We start from the raw sequence: 24,688 nt of genomic DNA on the forward strand, positions 1-24,688 counted from the left end.
TTTGGATCCTGGGTGTGGACATGGCACCGCTCGTCAGGCCACATTGAGGTGGGCTCCCACATCCCACAACTAGAAGGATGTGCAACTAAGATATACAACTGTGTACAGGGTGGGTTTGGGGAGATCAAGCAGAAAAAAAAAAAAAGATTGGCAACAGTTGTTAGCTCAGGTGCCAATCTTTAAAAAAAAAAATTTATAAATAATAAAATTTATATTTATATGTAAAATATAAATATATATAAATAAATATAAATATATCTATTTTTATATATATTTAGTAGCAGGAAGGCACTGGGAGGGAAGGGGCTAGAGCTAGAGAAAAGGGAGACAGGGTATCATAAATTTGAAGGCAGGAGAAAGAATTCCATAGGCAGTTCCCTTGAAGTTATGTTATACCTCTAAAAATGATCTTTTGTGTTATTTTTGGCACATCTACCCCTGAGCACTCAAGTTCTCAAATGATATTTAATATTAATTTTCATTAAACCAGGATACATCTAACTTTGGATAACCAAGTGCATTGTCAAACATGAATACAAACTAAAAAGAGATATTTTTAAAATACAAAAATCGTTGGTGAATACGATGTAGTCTTCAGAAAAAAAATATGAATAAACGCATATTAGTCATTTGAGAGTATATAAGAGAACAGTTAGAACTATAATTTGATCATTTTTTATTTTTTAGTGGAATACCGGCAATGGTGGATTTTGCTGCTATGAGGGAGGCAGTGAAAACTCTTGGAGGGGATCCTAAGAAAGTCCATCCTGCCTGTCCTACAGATCTCACGGTTGACCATTCGTTACAAATTGACTTCAATAAATGGTACTTTAATATAGATATTTATGAAGATGACCATGCAAGTTAACTGACAGCCAACTCACTGGAAGTGTATGATACAGAAGAAAGAGAGCAGAGACAGTTTATGTCAGAGTAAAGCATACTAAATATATATACTATATAAAAAGAAAAACTGATAAAAAGTTCATTTGTATGTTTCTGCTGCCATTTCTGATAGAAATGTATAAGCCTAAAACCTGTATTTTGGAGTTAATATCTGAATTCAGTCTTCATTTATTTCCTTTTTGTTTTTTATCATGAGTTAAAAACAGAGGGAATATAAAGAGAATATAAAGACGTGAGCCACAAATGTCTTTAATTAATTGGTGAATGAAAACACTGAATTTCCTAAAGGTGTATTTTCCTTACACTGAAATAAATTTCTTAAAAGGTCCCTTTGACCAATGTCAAACTAGAGACGTCATGATGTTGTTGTCATGCACCAGCTTTATTTTACATTTGCTGGAGTAGTGGTACAGTCACGTAACACATAACAATGTTTTTGGTCAGTGACAGACCGCATATATCATGGTGGTCCCATTAGGTTAAATATAACCTAGTTGTGTGGTAAGCTATACTATCTAGGTTTGTGCAAGTATACTCTATGATGTTTGCACAATGATGAAATCGCCTAATGACACATTTCTCTGAACGTATCCTCCCATTGTTAAGTGACGCGTGACTGTATTAGATCCCATGAGAGCTTTTGCCCTCCAGATTAAAACTATGGCTCTGAGCTTCTTTTAGATTGTTAGATGAAAAAAAATCTATTTTGGTACTTGATAAAAGTTATTTAAATTGTTATAAAGTGTATAAAAATGATTTTATTGGGCACTTAGAATTATGTTTTCATCTCTATAAATTTCAATTACCTGTTTCAGTTTTTTAGGTAATCTGAAATTTGCTTTTGAAATCTGAGTTAAATTATATATTAACCTTCAAATAACAGTTACTTCCAGATATTATTACTAGTGTGCGTTTTTTGAAGAGCTAAATTTCTGTCACTTTTAAATGGTTTTATTTTGTTTCCTTTCTTGGAATGATAGTGCAATACAGAATGCTCCAAATCCTGGAGGTGGTGACTTGCAGAAAGCAGGAAAGCTCTCTCCACTTAAAGCGCAGCCTAGAAAGCTTCCCTGCAGAGGCCAGACTGCCTGCCGAGGATCGTGTGATTCTGGAGAACTAAGCCGAAACTCAGGAAAATTTTCTTCGCAGATTGAGAATACACCCATTCTGTGTCCTTTTCATTTGCAACCAGTGCCTGAGTATGAGATTTTTTAAAAAAATATTTATTAATGCCAGATTATTTTTCAGTTAAGGACGTCATATTTATTCTCCTTACCCTCCTGATTCCTATTATATTGCCTTCCTACTTACTATGCTAGATTACATTTGTATGTGTATTTCCTATTGTTAAGTAAAGTACAAGTAAAACAAAGTTAAGTAAAATGCTAGTCTCTAAATATCATTATTTATTTCTGTTCCTTAGGAAGAAAACCTTAAGATATTTCTGTAAATGTATTTAATTTTTTTAACTAATGTGGCAGGAAAATGGGATCTCATCTTGAACTGTGAATTTTTTATTTTAGGGAATTTGTGCCATTCACATGTTCATTATTCATTCATATTTATTTTGTGAATTCCCTATTTATATTTTTAGCTTTTTTCCCCCTATGAGGAGATTTCTTACTTTTTCTTATTGCGTTAAGAACTGTATATTACATATGTCACAAACTTAATGAGCCCTCTTAGATAAGTGATTGCCTGTATGGTAGTAGTAAACCTGCCTAGAAAAGATCCTATTTTTGGGAGTTGGTTCAATCTCCTAATAGATAATTTTTCAAAATAAGAAAATTCTATGACTTGAATTTTTATATGGTATAAAGTTTCCTAAGTCTTATTATTTTTAAGAGAGCTATATTGTTTATCCCATTGTTAATAAGCTGTAAAAAAAATTCTTTTTAATTTAGTAAAAAATGGCTTAAACTTTTTAAAGTTTAAAAAAATTTAACACATTTAAGATTATTAGAATATCTAAAAATAATATCCACACGTCATCCCAAGTGCCAGATAAAACATTAATTCATTTGTCCCCAAACTGAATCTTTCAAGTTCTGTCTAGTTCTAAAGTTTTTGGCTCAATATTTCTATAAAGCCTCAGGTTGTAGTGGCTTCATGTGTTTCAATTTAGTATAGTCCGTTGGTTCTTTGCCATCAAACTATGACAGTTTTAGGGCTGGCCCAGTGTCCTACTGGTGAAGTTTGCGCACTCTGCTTCAGTGGCTTGGGGTTCATGGTTTTGGATCCCAGGTGTGGACCTTCAGTAGTCATCAAGCCATTCTGTGGTGGCATCCCACATACAAAATAGAGGAAGATTGTCACAGATGTTAGCTCAGGGCCAGTCGTCCTCGCCAAAATAATATATATATATGACAATTTCATGTGATCACTCTTATCCCTGCTACCTAGTTGTCCTGATTGTTAGGGGCATCCTGACTTTTGAGATTAACATCTCTACTTATACAGAAATTAATTTCCTGAAAAGGAGGATTTATTAATTAAAAAATTATTGATTTTCTTGGTTGTCTTTTTACAACTGGCAGAGTATGAAGTGCTAAGATGATACATTTTTATTTCTAAAAATTCAATCTGATGTAACATTTCCATTCAATTTTGACTCTAAATTACAAAATATTAATATGGGTTATATTGTCCCTGGCTGTATGAAAATAATAACTCTCTTTTGTGTGATTCACTGCATCAATGGAGTATTAATTATAGACTCAAACAAGAAACTGAGGAGTAGAAAGTTGAGAGCATACGTTTGGCACTTAAAATCACTGCCTAATTTGAGGTTGGGTTATGAGCTAATAAATGGCACTTTGTAGCCATATGTGCTATGGAAAGGTGAAATAATTGGAGCGGCTCTAGAAAGTTGTGTTCCCTGCGGTCCTGAGAAACATCTCATTAAGATATGCTATGGTTTCAAATGATCGCTCAGCATTGAATTGTTAGAGTAATCTTTGTTTAAAAAATATATATATAGTTAAACAACAGTAATTATTGTGGACCCTGGAGAACATGTATAATTTGTTATATTGTTGTTCTAGTCAGCACTTAATCACCAGCTGACAGGTGACATAAACAACTTAAAGCTATTAGAAAGAATTTTTTTTAAATATCCATTAGATAAAAATAGCTTCCTGAAAATGGTACTATGTTTACTGCTTAGAGGTGAATTGTTTTTATCTCTTTGTTTAAATAATGCATGTCAAATATGTTTATAATCCCTATAAAGTAAACTGCTACTTATACATAAAATAGAACCTTCCATTTTGGGTGAGATAAATACAAGATTTTTTCCCGAAGCTCTTTTTAAACTATAAAATGATGTTGAACTGTTTTTGTCATTGCTACATATTGATAATCAACTTCCATCTCCTAGTTTAACTGGCACAAGAGCCAAGTGGGTGGAAATGTACATACTTATTGTTGAACGAGCTGCTACCTTCCTTTTTCTTTGCAGTGGAAAATCCAACAAAGCTTACCATGTTATTTTTCATATGATTTTAGCCAAATCTCACAGTCATGGATGTCAAGTACAGTTTGGGACATGGGTGTGGACGTGGCTTTAATATACCCAGTAAAATAATAAGTCCTTGCAATAGCTTTCTAGTGTATAACTTAAAGAGGAACTTCCTTGTTGAAAAGAAAATAACTGATTGTGAGAAGTCTAGTAAATTCCTGTTCCAAGAATTGTAAAAATATGTTTGTATGTATGTGTGTACGAGTGAAGACTTAGAAACAAGGCAAGTCTGTAATACATACATTTAATGCCAACTCTTCTTCCTTTTAGGCCTGAAACAGTGTTAAAAAATCAAGAAGTAGAATTTGGCAGAAATCGAGAGAGGCTTCAATTTTTCAAGGTATGAATGATTTGCGGGAAATTTTTATGTTGAAATTTATAAAGTATTGATAGGTACAATTTTTATATCTTTAGACTAATAGTTTTAAAATACTTCATAGCAGTAGAATCTTTTTTTGTTCCTTCAGATAAAATGTTATCAGAGAGGCTGGCCTGGTTGCATAGTGGTTAAGTTCACACGCTCCGCTTTTGTGGCCCAGGGTTTGCAAGTTCAGATCCCAGGCATGGGCCTACACACTGCTCATGAAGCCATGCTGTAGTGGTGTCCCACATCCCAAGTAAAGGAAGATTGGCAGGGATGTTAGCTTAGGACAACCTTCCTCAAGCAAAAGGGAGGAGACTGGTAGCTGATGTTAGTTCAAGGCCAGTCTTCCTCACAAAAAAAACCAACGAGTGATTAACTCTTTTTTAAAAAAAAAATCTTGGGGCTGGCCCCGTGGCCGAGTGGTTAAGTTTGCGCGCTCCGCTGCAGGCGGCCCAGTGTTTCGTTGGTTCGAATCCTGGGCGCGGACATGGCACTGCTCGTCAGACCACGCTGAGGCAGCGTCCCACATACCACAACTAGAAGAACACACAACGAAGAATATACAACTATGTACCGGGGGGCTTTGGGGAGAAAAAGGAAATAATAAAATCTTTAAAAAAAAAAAAAAAAAATCTTACTGGAAACCCCAGTGTATAAAAAAAGATAAAAACAGTGGCTTTAGTTCAAGTGAGCTTGGACGGCCTTATACTTGAGAACTGCTGGAACATAGTTGATAACTACTGTTTATCTGGACTATTGGAACATTTTCCTTTGACTTAATTTTGTTTTAATAATCTGAAAAATGGGTATGTTTAGGTTTAGTATCTACATATTTGTTTTTAAGTATATGCTATAAACTGTGACCATATTGAACATTGGTAAAATATTTTTAGTGTCAATATTTACTTATATCTTTATTGTGAGCACAAATTCATGTAATGTACTAACACTTGGATTTCTTAAATTTAAACAAAATATAGTGGAGTTCAAGAGTTTTTAAGAATGTGGCTGTAATCCCTCCTGGAACTGGAATGGCTCATCAAGTAAACTTAGAATATTTGTCGAGAGTGGTTTTTGAAGAAAAGAACCTCCTCTTCCCAGACAGTGTCGTTGGCACAGATTCTCATATAACCATGGTGAATGGTTTGGGGATTCTGGGGTGGGGTAAGTAAATGACTAAATATATTTAGTTCTTTTGGGGAGAAGATGTCAGGAACACTATAAAAGAACATAAATAACAGGTTTTTTAGCCTCTGAGGGTGTTTTTTCATCGATACTAGTAGCAATAAAAGTAAATCGTAATTCAAGTATTTGTGGACAGTGTCATATAAGACAGAATTTATGAGAAGAAATTTGCACCATACCTTGCACAGTACTACCATTTGTGGAGTGATTAGAGTGATGATGATGATGTTTCTGAAGGTGTTGTGGTTACTCCCTTGTTTAAACTCCTTCAGTATCTTCTCCTGACTTCTCCAAATTTCTTTGCATTTTTAAAAATTTTATTTTATTGACGTCATAACAGTTTATGACATTGTGAAATTTCAGTTGTACATTATTATTTATCAGTCACCATATGTATGTGCCCCTTTACCCCTTATGCCCACGCCCAAATCCCCTTTCCCTCTGGTTACTACTAATGTGTTCTCTTTGTCCATGTGTTTATCTTCCATATATGAGTGAAATCATACAGTGTTTGTCTTTCTCTGTCTGGCTTATTTCGCTTAACATAACACCCTCAGGGTCCATCCATGTTGTTACAAGTGGGACAATTTTGTGTTTTATGGCTATTATTCCATTGTGTGTGTATATATGTATATATATATATATATATATATATACATCACATCTTCTTTATCCATTCATCAGTTGTTGGGCACTTGGGTTGCTTCCATGTCTTGGCTTTTGTGAATAATGTTGCAGTGAACATAGGGGTGCATAAGTCTCTTTGAATTGTTGATTTCAAGTACTTTGGATAGCTAACCAGTGGTGGGATGGCTGAATTGTATGGTATTTTCTATTTTTAATTTTTTGACAAATCTTCATAGTGTTTTCTTTGGTGGCTGCACCAGTTTGCATTCCCACCAGCAGTGTATGAAGGTTCCCTTTTCCCTGGATTCTCTCCAACGTTTGTTATTTTTTGTCTGGTGATTATAGCTGTTCTAACAGATGTAAGGTGATATCTTAGTGTAGTTTTGATTTGTGTTTTCCTGATGATTAGTGATGTTGAACATCTTTTCATGTGCCTCTTGGCCATCTGTATATCTTCTTTGGAAAAATGTCTGTTCATATCCTCTGTCCATTTTTTGATTGGATTATTTGCTTTTTTGTTGTTGAGTTATGTGAGTTCTTTATATATTTTGGAGATTAACCCCTTGTTGGATATATGATTTGCAAATATTTTCTCCCCATTGGTGGGTTGTATTTTTGTTTTGTTCATGGTTTCCTGTCCCTTGCAGAAGCTCTTTAGTCCAATATAGTCCCATTTGTTTATTTTTTCTTTTGTTTCCCTTGCCTGAGTAGACATAGTATTTGAAAAGGTCCTTCTAAGACCGATGTCAAAGAGTGTACTGCCTATATTTTCTTCTAAGAGTTTTATGGTTTCACATCTTACCTTCAAGTCTTTAATCCATTTTGAGTTAATTTTTGTATATGGTGAAAGATAATGGTCTACTTTCATTCTTTTGCATGTGGCTGTCAGTTTTCCCAACACCATTTATTGAAGAGACTTTCCTTTCTCTATTGTGTGTTCTTGGTTCCTTTGTCAAAGATTAGCTGTCCATAGATGTGTGGTTTTATTTCTGGGCTTTCAATTCTGTTTCATTGATCTGTGTGTCTCTTTTTGTACCAGTACCATCTTGTTTTGATTTCTATAACTTTGTAGTATATTTTGAAGTCAGGGATTTTTATGCCTCCAGCTTTGTTCTTTTTCCTCAGGATTGCTTTAGCAATTTGGGGTCTTTTGTTGCCCCATATGAATTTTAGGATTCTTTGTTCTATTTCCATGAAGAATGTCATTGGGATTCTGTTTGGGATTGCATTGAATCTGTAGATTGCTTTAGGTAGTTATGTACATTTTAACTATGTTTATTCTCCCAGTCCATGTGCATGGAGTATCATTCCATTTCTTTATGTCATCATTGATTTCTTTCAATAATGTCTTGTAGTTTTAAGTGTTATATGTCTTTCACCTCTGGTTAAATTTATTTCTGGATATTTTATTCTTTTTGTTGCAGTTGTAAATGGGATTGTTTTCTTGAGTTCTCTTTCTGTTAGTTTGTTATTAGAGTATAGAAATGCAACTGATTTTTTGAGTTGATTTTGTACCCCACAACTTTGCTGTAGTTATTGATTATTTCTGATAATTTTCCAGTGGATTCTTTAGGGTTTTCTCTATATAAAATCATGTCACCTGCAAACAGCGAGAGTTTCACTTCTTCAATGCCTAATGCATTCCTTTTATTTGTTTTTGTTGCCTAATTGCTCTGTCCAAAACCTCCAGTACTACGTTGAATAAGAGTGGCAAGAGTGGGCACCCTGGTCTTATTCTTTTTCTCGGAGGGATGGCTCTCAGTATTTTCCTGTCAAGTATGATGTTGACTGTGGGTTTGTCATATATGGCCTTTATTATGTTGCAATACTTTCCTTCTATACCAATTTTATTGAGGTTTTTTTTTTTTATCATAAATGCATGTTGGATCTTGTCAAGTGCTTTCTCTCCGTTTATCGAGATGACCATGTGGTTTTTATTCCTCATTTTGTTAACGTGGTATATCATGTTGATTGATTTGCAGGTGTTGAACCATCTCTTCGTCCCTGGTATAAATCCCACTTGATCATGGTGTATGATTGATCCTTTTAATGTATTACTGTATTTCGTTTGCCAATATTTTGAGGATTTTTGCATCTATGCTCATCAGCAATATTGGCCTATAATTTTCCTTCTTTGTGTTGTTCTGGCCTGGCTTTGGGATCAGGGTAATGTTAAGCCTTGTAAAACGTGTTAGGAAGTGCTCTGTCATCTTCACTTTTTTGGAATAGTTTGAGAAGGATAGGTATTAAATCTTTATGTTCTATAAAGATCTTATGTTTTTGATATCTTAGGTTTTTTATTACTGTTTCAATCTTTTGTGATTGACCTCTTCAGATTCTCTATTCCTTCTTGTTTCAGTTTTGGGAGGTTGTGTGAGTCTAAGAATTTATCCACTTCTTCTAGATTGTCCATTTTGTTGGCATATAGCTTTTCGTATTATTCTCATAATCTTTTGTGTTTCTGTGGTATCTGTTGTTATTTCTCCTTTCATTTCTAATTTTGTTTATTTGAACCTTCTCTCCTTTTTTCTTAGTGAGTCTGGCTAAGGGTTTGTGGGTTTTATTTATCTTCTCAAAGAACCAACTCTTAGTTTCATTGACTCTTTCTACTGTTTGTTTCAATTTCATTTATTTCTGCTCCAATTTTTATTATTTCCTTCTTTCTGCTGATTTTGGGCTTTGTTTTTCTCTTTCTAGTTCTGTTAGGTCTAGTTTAAGATTGCTTATTTGAGACTTTTCTTGTTTGTTAAGATGGACCCATATTACTGAATTTCCCTCTTGGGACCACTTCTGCTGCATCCCATGTGAGTTGGTATGGTGTATTTTCATTTCCATTTGTCACCAGATATTTTTTGATTTCTCCTTTAATTTCTTCAATGATCCCTTGGTTGTTCATTAGCGTGTTGTTTAGTCTCCACATATTTGTGACTTGCCCAGCTTTTTTCTTATAGTTGATTTCTAGTTTTATAGCATTATGGTTGGAAAAGATGCTTGATATGATTTCAGTCTTCTTAAATTTATTGAAACTTGCCTTGTTTCTGAATATATGGTCTGTCTTGAGAATGTTCTATGTGCACTTGAGAAGAATGTGTACTCTGGTGCTTTTAGATGGAATGTTCTACATATATGTAAAGTCCGTCTGGTCTAGTTTTTCATTTAATTCCACTATTTCCTTGTTGACTTTCTGTCTGGATGAGCTAGCTATTGATGTTCGTGGGGTGTCCAGATCACCTACTATTATTGCGTTGCTGTTAATTTCTCCTCTTAGGTCTGTTAATAGTTGCTTTATGTACTTCAGTGCTTCTGTGCTGGGTGCATGTATTATGTCCTCTTGGTGGAGTGTCCTTTTTATCATTATATACTGCCCCTCTTTGTTTCTCATTGCCTTTTTTATCTTGAAGTCTACTTTGTCTGATCTAAGTATGGCAACACCTGTTTTCTTTTGTTTGCCATTAGCTTGGAGTATCATCTTCTATCCCTTCACTCTGAGCCTATGTTTGTCTTTAGAGCTGAGATGTGTTTCCTGGAGGCAGCATATTGTTGGGTCTTGTTTCTTAATCCATCTAGCCACTGTGTCTTTTGATTGGAGAATTCAATCCTTTTACCTTTAGAGTGATTATTCATATACGAGGGCTTAATACTGCCATTTTATCACTTATTTTCCAATTGTTCTGTATTTCCCTTGTTTTTCATCCCATGTATTTCTGACTCCCACTTCAGTTTGGTGGTTCTCTATGATGATTTTCTCAGTTTTCTCTTTATTTAGCACTTGTATCTCTGTTCTGATGTTTTGTTTAGTGGTTACTGTGAGATTTGTGGAAAAGATCTTGTAGATGAGATAGTCCATTTTCTGATAGCCTCTTACTTCCTTAGTCTAAGCAAGTTCCATCCATTTCCTCTTCCTCATCTAAGTTATTGTTGTCACAACTTACTCTATTTTGTGTTTTGAGTTTGTGATTAAAATGAAGTGATTATAGTTATTTTTGATGTTTTCCTTCTCTTTAATGTTATAATTAAGTGTTTGCTAACCTGTTCTGATAGAGAGCTGTAGCTTCCTGATTTTTCCTGTCTCTTTATGTCCTTGCTCAAGATTGGTAAACCTTTCTTTTTTTTAAGAATTTATTTTTTTCCTTTTTCTCCCCAAAGCCCAGCGGTACATAGTTGTGTATTTTTAGTTGTGAGTCCTTCTAGTTGTGGCATGTGGGACACCGCCTTAGCATGGCTTGATGAGCAGTGCTAGGTCTGTGCCCAGGATCTGAACCCTGGGCCACCAAAGTGGAACACACGGACTTAACCACTCAGCCACGGGGCCAGCCCCTGTATACTTTTTCTTTATCTTTTCAGGTATGAGGGCCTTCTTGATCATTTCCTGTAAACAAGGAGGGTCTTGTGGTGATGAACTCCTTCAGCTTTTGTTTATCTGGGAGAGTTTTTATTTCTCCGTCATATCCAAAGAGTACTTTTGCTGGATAGAGTATTCTTGCCTGAAAGTTTTCATCTTTGAGAATTTTGAATGTATCATTCCACTGTCTCCTAGCCTGTAAGGTTTCTGCTGAGAAATTGCTAAAAGCCTGATAGGGGTCCCTTTGTGGGTTATTTTCTTCTGCCTTGCTGCCCTTAATATTTTTTCTTTGTCATTGACTTTCACCAGTTTTACTAATACATGCCTTGGAGAAGGTCTTTTTATACTGATGTAATTAGGAGTTTTTTTGCTTCGTTTACTAGTAATTCCGGCTCTTGCCCCAGGTTTGAGAAGGTCTCAGCTATTATTTCTTTGAAGAAGCTCTCTGCTCCTTTGTCCCTTTCTTTTCACTCTGGAATACCTAAAATTCTTAGCTACTTTTTCTAATTGTGTCAGATGTTTCTTGGATAATGTTTTCATTTCTTTTTAATCTTAGTTTTCTCTCCTCTTCCTCCTGAAGCATTTCTGTATTTCCATCCTCTAAGTTACTAATTCTGTCCTCTGTAATATCAGCTCTGTTATTTAAGGACTTTAGATTTTTCTTTATCTCACCAATAATATTTGTCATCTCCAACATTTCTGATTGGTTTTTTTAATAGTTTCAATCTCTTATGTGAAGAATTTCCTCTCTTCATTAATTTTATTCCTGGGCTCATTGAACTCTCTTTCTGAGTTTTCTTGTAACTTGTTGAGTTTGTTTATGATAACTATTTTGAAGGCTCTATCATTTAGATTGTACATTTCTGTGACTTCAGGATTGATTTCTGGGTTCCTGTCATTTTCAATCTGGTCTGGAGTGTTAACGTACCTCTTTATACTATACTTGTACCATTGCATAGTGGTAGTATCTGGTCACAGATTCCACCTGCCGCTACTGGAGTGGGGCAGGAGCTTTGTATTCTGAACCCACCACAATCCCTGGCAGCTGTGCTTGTCCATTGGAAGCTATGCCAACAGGACCTGTCTGCATTTGCCTGCTGGCCGTTGCTGCTTTACATATAGAAACGCAGGTGCTCTGGCATGGGTCCTCTGCTCTGGCCGACTGGCCAAGCTTGTGTACCACATAGTGGGGTGCTCTCTTTCACATGCACAATCTCAGGCTACCCCTCTCTGCACTCAACTATTTGCCCTCCTAGGCTGCTTGGCTTGGTGAAGACACCCTGCTCAATTGCTTAGTCTCCTCAGGGTGGAACATTCCTACAGGCTGGAAGGCAACTCCAAGAGCGAAGGCATTCCTACAGAAGGCTGCCCTTTCTCCCTTCTCCTCTCAGAGTTGCACACCACTGGGTAATGTCCTGCCCTAGATCATTGCTCTGTGTGAGGTAGAGGAGATCCCCTTACCTCCTTCCACTGCCTCCCAGGAGGTCCGGCACCTTCACCTTCAGACATTTGGCTGCATGGATCTCTCAGACAGCTCTTGTGTTGTGTTTATGTCCTCTGTTGGTTTGTGGATGTCCTTTTCCTTATGTCTTGGGAGAGACTTAAGGGAAGAGCTCACTCCACTGTTATGATGACGTCACTCCCCATATCATTCTCCTTTGCATTTTATACAAAGGCCCTTCACAACCTAGTGCCTCTTTGAGCATTCACCCACACGCATCTTACAACTAGTCATTTATTTCCCTGAATGGGCTGTGCTCTTATATGTCATGGCTTTCCATAGGCTATTCCCTCTGGCAGAATGCATTTAGTCTTTTACAAGGTGTTATAATGATTGACTTTTTTGTCTTTGCCATTAGACTGAGCTTCTTGAGCTTGGCAGGAACTGGGTTCTTTTCATACCTATATCTTGAGCATAGTACAGTACTTAGCTTAATAAATAATAAATGTTTACTGAATTTAATATAAAGGTAAAAATGTTTTGAGAAGACTTGAGTCCCATATCCACAGTAGAGGCAGTGTGGCAGCTCTGTAAGCTACTGTGTAAGACAAGCTCGTGAAATACCTAGAGATTTAGATGTTACAAAGATAACTTAAACTATCTTTAAATGTACTATGCTAATATACCTGTCTTTATTACTGTAGGGGTTGGAGGCATCGAAACAGAAGCAGTTATGCTTGGTCTGCCAGTTTTTCTTACTTTGCCAGAGGTGGTTGGATGTGAGTTAACTGGCTCATCAAACCCTTTTGTTACATCCATAGATGTTGTTCTTGGCATTACAAAGGTAAGTTAAAATTGTGCCAGCTGTATAACTTAGTGGACATTCTTTTTATGTATGTAGAGGAGCCCCATGAGAGCGGGGATTTTAGTTCCTCACTTCATCCTCAGCATCTGACATTATTAGCTGCATTGTCATAGTTATCATCATAGTAACAATATCAAATATATAGTACTTTGTATGAGTAAGTACAAAACAATTTGTTGTGTCGTTTACTTGACATGTTAACTCACTCATTCCTCATTACAAGTCTGTGAGATTGGTCCTACTACTATCCTCATTTTAATTCTGAGAAAACTCGAGACACAGTAAAGTTTAATGACTTACCAAAGGGTTATAGAGCTGAATAGGAAGTTGTACAACAAGGATTGTAACCCAGGATGTCAGGTTCTTGAGTCCATGCTTTTGACCATTATGCCTTATTCCCTCAATAAATATTTGTTGACTATATGAATTAAAAGAATCATAGTTAGGAAAGATCTAATTGCATCTCCTTTAATACTTGTTTAAATCATTTTCCCTTTAGAAACTATTATTTTACTAGATAATACTTTCAAAAATATGGACTGTAAAGTGTGATTGTGTCAAATTTTTCTATTGGCTGTTTTAACGTTTCTTTAATGTATTATGTAGAAATTTTTTTCTCTGCAATTTTAAAATGTTGGCTGCATGCATTCAATACATATACTCTAGGGTTTCCTAGTGAACAATAATTTGTAACTCTGCATCTTAAATTTCTGATTTTCACTAACTTTATTTTAATGATTAGGTCCCAGTTTGTTAAATGAATGAACCTGGGAAATGTTCCACATACAATTTCAGTTTAGATCCCAGAATCTCAGCATTCTTTGGTTAGATTATTGGTCTGAAGGCTTTTAGAATACTCTGCAGGGAAAGAAAATGGTATTTCCTCCCTCTTGGCATTTAGTATTGATCTTCTTCCTTAATTAGAAAAAATTTTGACGTCTTACAGAAATGGTTGATTGACTTATGGTACCAAAAGATGAAGAAGTTAAATTGAGAATTGCAGGGCTATTCCTAAAGGAAAAGGAATATCCCAGTATGTTTTTAGAGAAATCAGTTCATTCCTTTGGACAGCCTGAAAATTAATGCTGTTTTTCAGAACTCTCTGGCTATATTTTTTCATAACAATATTACATGTCTGTTTTGCCATTTTTGCTTTTACAGTGATATAAAAGTTAAATCTATTGTGTATGTTTACATCGATTTACATTGATTATTTTATTTCTTTTTTGAGGCCTTGTTCTTTTCATGTTCTTTTCATTAATCATGTATTGTTTTTCAAAATGTATATTGTGATATCTCATTAATTTGGTGAAAGCAGTATTTGGCTTGGTATATCTAATCTGTATTGCTCTCATCGTCAAAAATATTTCCATGAGGGGCCGGCTGGTGGTGCGGCGGTTAAGTTCTCACGTTCCACTTCTCAGTGGCCTGGGGTTCGCTGGTTTGGATCCCGAGTGCAGACATGGCATTGCTTGGCAAAACCCATGCTGTGGTAGGCGTCCCATGTATAAAGCAGAGGAAGATGGGCATGGATGTTACCTCAGGACCAGTCTTCCTCAGCAGAAAGAGGAGGATTGGTAGTAGTTAGCTCAGGGCTAATCTTCCTCAAAAAATAAATAAATAAAAATAAAATATTTCTATGAATATATGAATCCATGACTATCTCTTAGGCTTGAGTTTCTACATCTATAAAAGACTTTGTAATAAGTGATCCCTAGCACCTCTAGTATGTTAGGACTTAATATTATTCATAGGTTGAAGGTTATTTCATTTTTAGTCAACTTGTAGGCACTCACCCTATACCAATCTGAGACCATTTTACAGTTTAGAAGAGGTGAGTAGGTATTTTGGTTACTTAGAAGTAACTAAGAAAAATGATTTTAGAATGAGTCGATGTTTCATAAGAATGACAGAGAACCTCTTTTCTTCACTGTCACTAGTATTGGTTAAAAATTAGATTTTATAGTTTTCAGAGAATCCATGCTAATCTTAACGTTGCTAATTGTGTGTTTCTGTGTATCCCTTTATATAGCACCTCAGGCAAGTAGGAGTGGCTGGAAAGTTTGTTGAGTTTTTTGGAAGTGGAGTTTCACAATTATCTATAGTGGATCGAACTACAATAGCAAACATGTGTCCAGAATATGGTGCTATCCTCAGCTTTTTCCCTGTTGATAATGTGACATTAAAACATTTAGAACATACAGGTAAGAAGATATCATTAGCATAAATGTTACATTTCCACTGTGTCCGAAATATTTTATAATAAATCACTGCCTTGTACCTGTTATTTAATAATTTTGAAACAGTGGCTTTCAAATGAACTGCATCAGATATCTTCAAAAAATCTTGTGCTCTCAAACCCTAGTACCCTGTGACTCACTTAGAGCAACTTAAAGGAATTATTCAAACAGCTGATCTTCGCCTCCCTTTTTCCCTATGATGATGAATACCTACACCCTGCCTAGGGATCAGAGGTTGCAGTTTCATGGAAACCAGGCTTGAGCGTATTCACAGGTATTCCCTTCCGTATCCAGGAGTAGAGGAGCCACCAGACAAAAAAGTTTGAGAACCAGTGCTTGTCTAAAGAATAAGAAGCACATAATTTTGTTAAATGCAACACAGGGTTACAGATTTCAAATCTTTTTTGTAGCCTCATTATCCAGGAACTTTGACCGCTCTTCTACTGACTGTTTATTTTAAAATAGAAAATACCTGGGCCAGCCTGGTAGCGGAGTGGTTAAGTTCACACGTTCCGCTTTGGTGGCCCAGGGCTCGCCGGTTCGGATGCCAGGTGTGGACCTACTCACCGCTTGTCAAGCCATGCTGTGGCAGGTGTCCCACATATAAAGTAGAGGAAGAAGGGCATGGATGTTAGCTCAGGGCTAATCTTCCTCAAAAGAAAAAAAAAAATAGGGGGCCGGCCCTGTGGCTGAGTTAAGTTTGCACATGCCACTTCGGCAGTCCAGGGTTTCACTAATTTGGATCCTGGGCACAGACATGGCACCACTCATCAGGCCATGCTGAGGTGACGTCCCACATGCCACAAGTAGAGGGACCCACAACTAAAATATATAACCATGTACTGGGGGGATTTGGGGAGAAAAAGCAGGGGAAAAAACAAGGATTGGCAACAGTTGTTAGCTCAGGTGCCAATCTTAAAAAAATAAAATAAAATAGAAAGTACCTGCAAAGCCAGGATGTGTTTCTATTTCATAAGGCCCCTTGAGCCACTTCGTTTTTTTAAGAGAGAATTGCTGAACTACTCTCTCTAATCATAGGTATATTTTGGGGATATATTCTTGTATTCTTCCGTTTAGGGGCAGATTATAAGTTAATAAGTCAAATGGCAAAATGGATGACTGGTCATTAGGAATCTTAGAGGAAATGGTCCTCATAGAATGCAGAGCTTTCTCTACACTGGAGTTTGGTTGGTAAAACATTCAAGAGAAAAAAGGTTAGAGGTGCCTCATTCCTTGCATGTTAACATGAGTTAATGTATTAATGACCTATTACCATGTAACAGATTATCCTAAAACTTTGTGGCTTAAAACAGCAATAACATTTATTGCCACATGATTTCACTGGGTCAGTGATTCATACAGGGCATAGCTGGGACAACTTGTCTCTGCTTCATAATGTCTAGGTCTTAACTGCAAGACTGGAAAGCTAGGGACAGGAATTCTGAAGGCTTGTTCACTCGCATATCTGACAGTAAATGCTAACTCCCACCTGGGAACTCAGCTAGGGCTGTCAGCCAGAACACCCATATGTGGTTCTCCATGTAGTATAGGCTTTCTCACATAGTGGAGTTTCAAGGGTAAGTAACCTGAGAGAAATGGAGTCCCAGCCATCCTGCCAGCTGGAAGTCACATTGCTCAGATTCAGGAGAAGTGAATATCAGTTCCACCTCTTGATGGAGGAATGTCGTTGTCACATTGTAAGAAGAACATGTAACTTAGGATATATATTGCTGTGCCAAACATTGGAAAATACCATCTGCCATGGTTAGTTACTTCTCATCAGGCTTACAGATAACTACCCAGATGTTTAATTGGAAATTTTTTTTGTTAATGTCTAAATTCTTTTAATTTTTTGAAGATCTGTTAGATCTTTTTATCCTTCTGCTCTATGAAACTCTTCTTAACTTTTGATTACTTTATTCTTTCATTTTGACTATTAAGTTGCATATTGCTTATATTTAGGTTGCTTATTTCACCCTTCATGGTGAGTAGTAATTTATTATGTTCAGTTTTATTATTGGTTTTTCTTTTACAAACAATATTTTTTGTAAGTTTTATAGAACTGGCTCAGTATTTCTGATCTTGCCTGTGATTGAGTAAATTTTAAGGGGGGGCTGTTATGTATTTTATAAAGTGGAGTTTTCATGAAGGGTAAAATTTTACTGTGCTTGAGAATAATATCAAGTACTAATTTATAAAAAAATTCTACTATGAGTACTTAGTAATAATAATATTTGGTTTTTGCTCATTATTGGAATTCAGCAACCTTACCCACAAAGATTTCAAAATTCTTTACTGGATTTTCTTGTTCATCATCTTTTTAGGTTTTGACAAAGCCAAACTCAAGTCAATGGAAACATACCTTAAAGCTGTGAAATTGTTTCGAAATGACCAGAATAATTCAGGAGAACCTGAATACTCCCAGGTATATACAAATAACCAACACAGTAGTAGTTAGGAGTGTAAATTCTGGAACCTGACCCAGCTCTAAGACTTATTAGTTATATCACCCTGGGCAATTTATTTAGCCTTTCTGCTTCATTTTTCTCATCTCTATAATATGAAGATAATATCTACCTCATATGATTCTTAAGAGACTAAATGCAAATTCATTAGAACAGTTTCAGGCACATAGTAAGTGCTTAATAAATGTTAGCTATTACTATTATTGTTTAACAAATGTTATTTGTGACTCTGCTTTCATTTTATTCATTAATTTTACATAGATTTCTACTAGAGTGAATTTTATGAAGTCTAAATTTTTAGTATTTAAAATATATAATTGACTCTTAATTTATTGCTCTAATTTTTTTCTACTTTATGATAAGAGTACTATAATATCCTCCCAAAATATCAATTTTGATAACATCGGCATTTGGTTAATGTCTGTATTTTATAAAAAGTCTCTGTTATGAAAGGGATATACAGTTATGTGGTCTTAAATGTTAGAAATATTTTACAGTCTAAGCAAATATTTCTTATCTATTGGAAATTTATATTTATCTTGAAGTTGGTAAAATTCACTCTCAGGAGAGTCTAAATTTTAATAAAATTTATTTTCTAGGAGTGTGTCAAGGATCTAAAACCACTTGGTGGTGTTGTAGGTCCAGTTAACTGTTAAGCAAGTTTTTGTTGGGAAATCCATTTTCTCAAAAGCTTCATTTTTCTTCATAGCATGTATCCCTACCTGACATTATCTATTAATTTGTATGCTTTTTGCCTGTCTTTCCACCACCAGGATACAAGTAAGCTCCATGAAGACAGGAACTTCATCTGTTTTGTATGACACTGTATCCCCAGCACCTAGAACAGTGCCTGGCACATAGTAGATATTCAGTAAATATGTTAGGTGAATAAATGAATATTTATAGGTATATTGAAGGCGAGTATAGAACCCATAGGAAGTGAATTCGTGTGACACTTTGGGCAAATCTTTTAACTTCTCTGATTATTTATTGAATCTAGTGCTTTGTCTACATTAAAAAAAAGAAAAAAAAAGACATACAGGGAAAGAATAAGAAAAATTAAATGGAAAAATTTTGATGGTATAGTGAAGTGGAATAAATTTGCCTATTAAAAACTCAACCAGATTAAGAAATAAAACTAAAACCCATCAGGATGTTGATTTCAAGGGAAACTCATTAAATACCTACTTAAAGACGAAATCTAGGATCACCTGGATCCATGAAATGAAAGTATAAGAAAAGCAGGTGTTGCCATTATATATAATCAGTCAGAATAAACAGGACTGTTAAATAATGGATGAAAGCCGTAGAGAAGAAAAACTTAATTTGAATTGCTTATACACAAATAAAATGTATGAAGGAAAATGGTAGAAATGCCAGAAGAAATGAATGAAAACCTAATTGAGAGGTGGGATTAGGATTTTAACAAAATACGATTTTATTTTAACCAAGGAATAAAAATATGGTCTACAGGAGCATGACCAACTAGACACTCTGGAACCAGAAAGAGAAAAACCCTTTCTCTCTGTCGACCAGACTTAATATCATGCAAGCTAGAAAGAAGGAATGTTTACTAAGCCCACCTCCATTATCAGAGAGCAGGCAAAGAAGAGTGAATTTGAAGCTCAGAAGCAATAAATTGATAGCTGGCACAGGCATCTACTTTATCATCAGTCATCTTTGAAGACAGTGTTTATCTTTGTGGGGAGAAAAAGATTTGGGGAACAAAAAATTTTGTATAGTCTAATACAGTTGATATTGTGCTAGTTTGCATACTATCTGCTAGTCTTGCTTTTAGCTAATTTTTTAATATTTTATTTCATAAATTAAATGGAGTTTTAAAATCTTTATTTCTGGGTGTGTATTTCACCATTAAATTGCATTAAAATAAATGCAAATATCTTCATTCTGCTTCAGAAAGTAGTTCTTAAATTGGAATCTCTACTTAAAAATTCTGTTCCTTTTTTTCCTCTTGTCTCTCATTTCCTAGGTGATTCAAATTAATCTGAATTCAATAGTCCCATCTGTCAGTGGTCCAAAACGACCTCAGGATAGAGTTGCTGTGACAGATATGAAAAATGATTTCCAAGCTTGCTTAAATGAAAAGGTACATTACCTCTTGTTATCTTTATTTGTCAATACACTTTGTGCTAATTAAGCAATAAAGAACAGGGTGACCCATAAACTCAATCTCCTGTGATATTTTTGTATGTTACGGCACATACCAGCAGCCTCCTCTTTTTCCTTCTGTGCAAAGTACAAGTCAGCAATTTGGAAAGCTTATTCCCAGGTCCACTGTGAGGGTCAGAGGTTGATTGTGTCTGTTTAAATTAAAGTTAAAAATTGAGTTTCTTAGCCACAATAGCCTCATCTCAAGTGCTTGAGTAGCTACTTGTGGGTATGGCTCTTGTATTGGACAGCATAGATATTGAATATTTCTGTCATCACAAAAAGTTCTATTGAACAGCACTGTTCTAGAATTTTGTTACTTTCCAGACTAGGATAAAAGTCCATACTGTGTAATTAGTCTCAGAAAATCTGGTAAATGTAACAGAATAACAAGAGACCTCTTTGACTTTTGGGGTTTGTACTTTCTGTCTAAGAATCACGGCTTCAATCTTGTCTTTTTCTCTGTTCTGAAAACTAGTAGCTGGTTTCTTTTTTCAGAGCCTTTCTTTCTGTAACTTCTTGATTTTTTTTAATGTGAAAAATGTTAAACTTGTGCAGGAGTGAAATAGTGTAATGAATTCCTATGTATCTCACTTCAGCAGTTACCAACTCATAGCTAGTCTTGCTTCATCTGTTCTACACACACACAGGATCTTGTTGAAGCAAGTCTCTAGGGCCATTTTTTTTTTTTTTTAAAGATTTTATTTTTTCCTTTTTCTCCCCAAAGCCCCCCAGTACATAGTTGCATATTCTTCATTGTGGGTCCTTCTAGTTGTAGCATGTGGGACGCTGCCTCAGCATGGTCTGATGAGCAGTGCCATGTCCGTGCCCAGGATTCGAACCAACGAAACACTGGGCCGCCTGCAGCGGAGCGCACAGACTTAACCACTCGGCCACGGGGCCAGCCCCTCTAGGGCCATTTTTAACAAAGAAAAAGTTTATACCATCTCTTGAGAATTACTGTAAGCAGGGATGAGTAGAGAACAAAGCCAGATAAGATCTAGATCCTGGGTAGTTGGGTGGACTCACTCAGTAGATAAAAGCTTATGAACACCACCAGACTCCTTTCGTGACTGTTCAAATTATGCTTCATCTGAATTACAGCTACTGAATGTCATAGACCGTCAATATCACTTCCAAATAGTCAGAACTTTGAGTGTTAAATCATCAAATGTCAAGGATCTGCTGTATTTTCTAACAGTCTTTTTTTCTATACATATCCAGAATACTTAGTTTATATTTATGTGCACATTTGTATAGGTTGGATTTAAAGGCTTCCAAATTGCAGCTGAAAAGCAAAGCGATACTGTCTCTCTTCATTATGAAGGAAGTGAATATAAGCTGTCTCATGGATCTGTGGTCATTGCTGCAGTTATCAGTTGTACCAATAACTGCAATCCATCTGTCATGCTTGCTGCAGGTAGGTTGTGGTTTATGACCATAGATTTTCTTTCTCTAAATTATTTTTTACTTTTCTGTTATGTTCACTTTATTTTTCTTGGATTATGCATGAGTGAGTGTCTATGTTTGATATTGAGAGACTTTCTGAGACTTTTAGGTTGTATCTGCTTCTGTTAATTTAGAAGTATAGTTAATTAGCAAAATTCTTGGTAATCTACTAGAAGTTTCTCATAGTGTGCTAGATTCCATTGAGAGTATAAAGGAAGTAAAAGATTATTGACAAGAGTTGTAAATGAAATCAATTGTATGTACATGGAACAATTCATTAATTGTATAAAATGTATAATAAATGTTAAATTGTTTGTAGTTTATTATGGCATTTAAAATGGTTCAGTAATGATGTCTATTATATGTGTGCATGATATTATATATCCTTTTTTTTTCCATTTGTGTGCACGTTGCCATGATGTCCAGCTGTACCTTAATATTTTAATGTAAACGGTAGTATATCTACTACAATTTCTTTGTTTTAAATGAAACAGATCAGTAGAATAAAATGGGCAAAATAATGACATTTTGAGTTTGGACTTTTACCCTAACATGGATTGGAGATCAACCTGTTAAATAAACCCTTTCTTGCTTCCTACTTTAATATGAGGGAAAGAAATAATGCCATAATAAATCATTGTTTGTTTATTGTGCAGGTCTTTTGGCCAAAAAAGCTGTTGAAGCTGGTCTGCATGTTAAACCTTACATAAGAACAAGCTTATCTCCAGGCAGTGGGATGGTTACACATTACCTCAGTTCGAGTGGAGTGTTACCATATCTGAGTAAGCTCGGGTAAGTGACAGTTATCACTATTTATAATGACATTGGTATGATTGAAGCTGCTTGTTAGGACCTTTGATGTACAAAGAGAAGATGGGAAAAATATGCTTTAGTTCTCCTTGTTACCTTGCCATTACCACACAATCTCAGGCCTTATCACTCAACAAATGTTTCTTGGGTGTGTTCAGTGAGCAAGGCAATGTGTTGGCTGCAGAGAAGTGGGAGATGTGATCTCTAGTTTGAGAATGGAGAAACAAGACAAACAAGTAAAACCAGATAACAGTGACGGAGACTGTAGAGGGATGGTACGAAGTAGTGCATAATTTTCATGAATTTTATAGATCAGTTTTCAGAAATGAGTGAAATCTCATAGGTTGCATTACTAACTGAGTAAGTTGTCTTAATTGAAGTTTTTTGAGGTTATTGGGTCTGTTAAGCCTAGGTTAAGTTGTCCCTGAACTTTGAGGAAAGTAACTTTTATATTTCTTATGTACTTAAAAAATAATTGATGCTAGCGGGGTTTTCAGTGTGTATTTTGGGACATATTATCTTACATAAATCATCAGTTCCTTTGCAAGCCTGGTAAATTTTAGATTTTTTCTTTGCTTTTGGAAGAGCAGCTGAAAATAATTTCGAGGATTATACCTGTAATTTTTTAGTTATATTGTTTTGGAATTTTTTCAGGGACTATTCTTGGGTTTAATTGGTTGGGAATTGAAAGATTTACTCCCATCAGAGTACCCAATTACAATACCTCTTTGGGGGCCTTTGGTCAGATTGTTATAGCCCGATCCTCTTGATACTTTGCAGTTTAAACCCCTTTGGATGGAAGTATAATATCAATGTTTCAAATGGTCATGTTGTATTCCTAACAAGTAGTAGTTGACGAATTTTCTTGTGGAGTGTGATGGATGCTATGTCAGATTTAGTTAACCAAATCTAACTAGGGAACATGCTAAGTATTAAGGCTCTTCAGAGTTTTGCTTTCAGTACAAATAGCATGCCTGAGAGTCAGACTTGATTGCTCAAAAGCTGTGAAATGAACATATTGATGAAGATTAATCCATGTGTCATAAATATTCTTAAGTACTCTTAGCACAGTGATGGAAATGAAAGATAAGACTTGTCTTTACAAATATTTTGATGTTCTGTCCAATCACACTTATTTTTTGAAATGCAGATTTGAAGTAGTTGGCTATGGATGTTCAACATGTGTGGGAAATACAGCACCCTTATCAGAAGCAGTTTTAAATGCAGTAAAACAGGTAAACTGTGTGGCTCAGTAAGACATCCAAATGGGTTTTCTTAACTATATTTTACTATTAAATTTTAGAAGGTGTGGGGGCCGGCCTGGTAGTGCAGCAGTTAAGTACGCATGTTCTGCTTCGGCTGCCTGGGGTTTGCCGGTTCGGATCCCGGGTGCGGGCATGGCACCATTTGGCAAGCCGTGCTCTGGTAGGTGTCCCACATATCAAGTAGAGGAAGATGGGCATGGACATTAGCTCAGGGCTAGGCTTCCTCAGCAAAAAGAGGAGGATTGGTGACAGATGTTAGCTCAGGGCTAATCTTCCTCAAAAAAAAAAAAAATTATAGAAGCTGTTTATTGATATATTTGTATTTCTGTAGTGCTTGCACCTCTTGGGAAGAGTAACCTGTCAATCTTAAAATGATCATTTTTAGATTTTTGAAATAATTAGCTAATAATATAAGGAATTAGTTTATTTATAGGATTGATAGTTCTATACCTAATAATTGATTATATGCTTTTTTGGTTATCTTGCCCTCAGAAATGTAATATTTGAGATTGCTTATATATGATTATCCAAATCTGTATCACCTCTTGAGTTGAATAAATTTGTGTGTATTTTTTTTCAGGGTGATTTGGTTACTTGTGGAGTTTTATCTGGAAACAAAAATTTTGAAGGTCGTCTTTGTGATTGTGTTCGTGCCAATTATCTTGCCTCTCCACCCTTAGTGGTAGCTTATGCCATAGCAGGCACAGTGAATATAGATTTCCAGACAGAGCCTTTAGGTATCTTTTCCTTTATATATATATATACATATACATCTGCACACATTTTTCCCCCCAAAAGTTGTTGTATTTTTGAAGTGCTTCTTAGACCATTCATTCTTTAAATTATTTCAGGAAATCTTATTATAATGTTTAGGTACTAATTTCTGTATTCATGTGAAGAATATAAAATGTTCAAGAAATTAGTTCTTCCAGCTGCTTAAGCCTGTAGCACTCTGTTGTTGTATAATTTACTTGGTTTGTATGATATGTTTTTGAAAAGATGTTCACATCTTGAGGGAATTATTTTTTATACTAAATATC

General features: G+C 35.6%; 1 protein-coding gene across 1 annotated transcript in view; it reads left to right on the forward strand.

Annotated features, from left to right (window-relative positions):
* Positions 1 to 24,688, forward strand: part of IREB2 (iron responsive element binding protein 2) — a 57,402-nt gene that overhangs the window by 21,081 nt on the left and 11,633 nt on the right. Inside the window, exons 4-15 of the mRNA XM_070573399.1 lie at positions 688 to 825; positions 1,887 to 2,105; positions 4,697 to 4,766; positions 5,771 to 5,954; positions 13,090 to 13,229; positions 15,283 to 15,454; positions 17,815 to 17,915; positions 19,946 to 20,062; positions 21,385 to 21,544; positions 22,230 to 22,365; positions 23,534 to 23,618; positions 24,229 to 24,385. Of these exons, the coding sequence (XP_070429500.1) occupies positions 688 to 825; positions 1,887 to 2,105; positions 4,697 to 4,766; positions 5,771 to 5,954; positions 13,090 to 13,229; positions 15,283 to 15,454; positions 17,815 to 17,915; positions 19,946 to 20,062; positions 21,385 to 21,544; positions 22,230 to 22,365; positions 23,534 to 23,618; positions 24,229 to 24,385 (1,679 nt within the window). The remainder of the gene's footprint in view (positions 1 to 687; positions 826 to 1,886; positions 2,106 to 4,696; positions 4,767 to 5,770; positions 5,955 to 13,089; positions 13,230 to 15,282; positions 15,455 to 17,814; positions 17,916 to 19,945; positions 20,063 to 21,384; positions 21,545 to 22,229; positions 22,366 to 23,533; positions 23,619 to 24,228; positions 24,386 to 24,688) is intronic.

This window comes from Equus przewalskii, chromosome 1 (genome assembly GCF_037783145.1).
Source record: "Equus przewalskii isolate Varuska chromosome 1, EquPr2, whole genome shotgun sequence".
NCBI classification, from domain to species: Eukaryota; Metazoa; Chordata; class Mammalia; order Perissodactyla; family Equidae; genus Equus; species Equus przewalskii.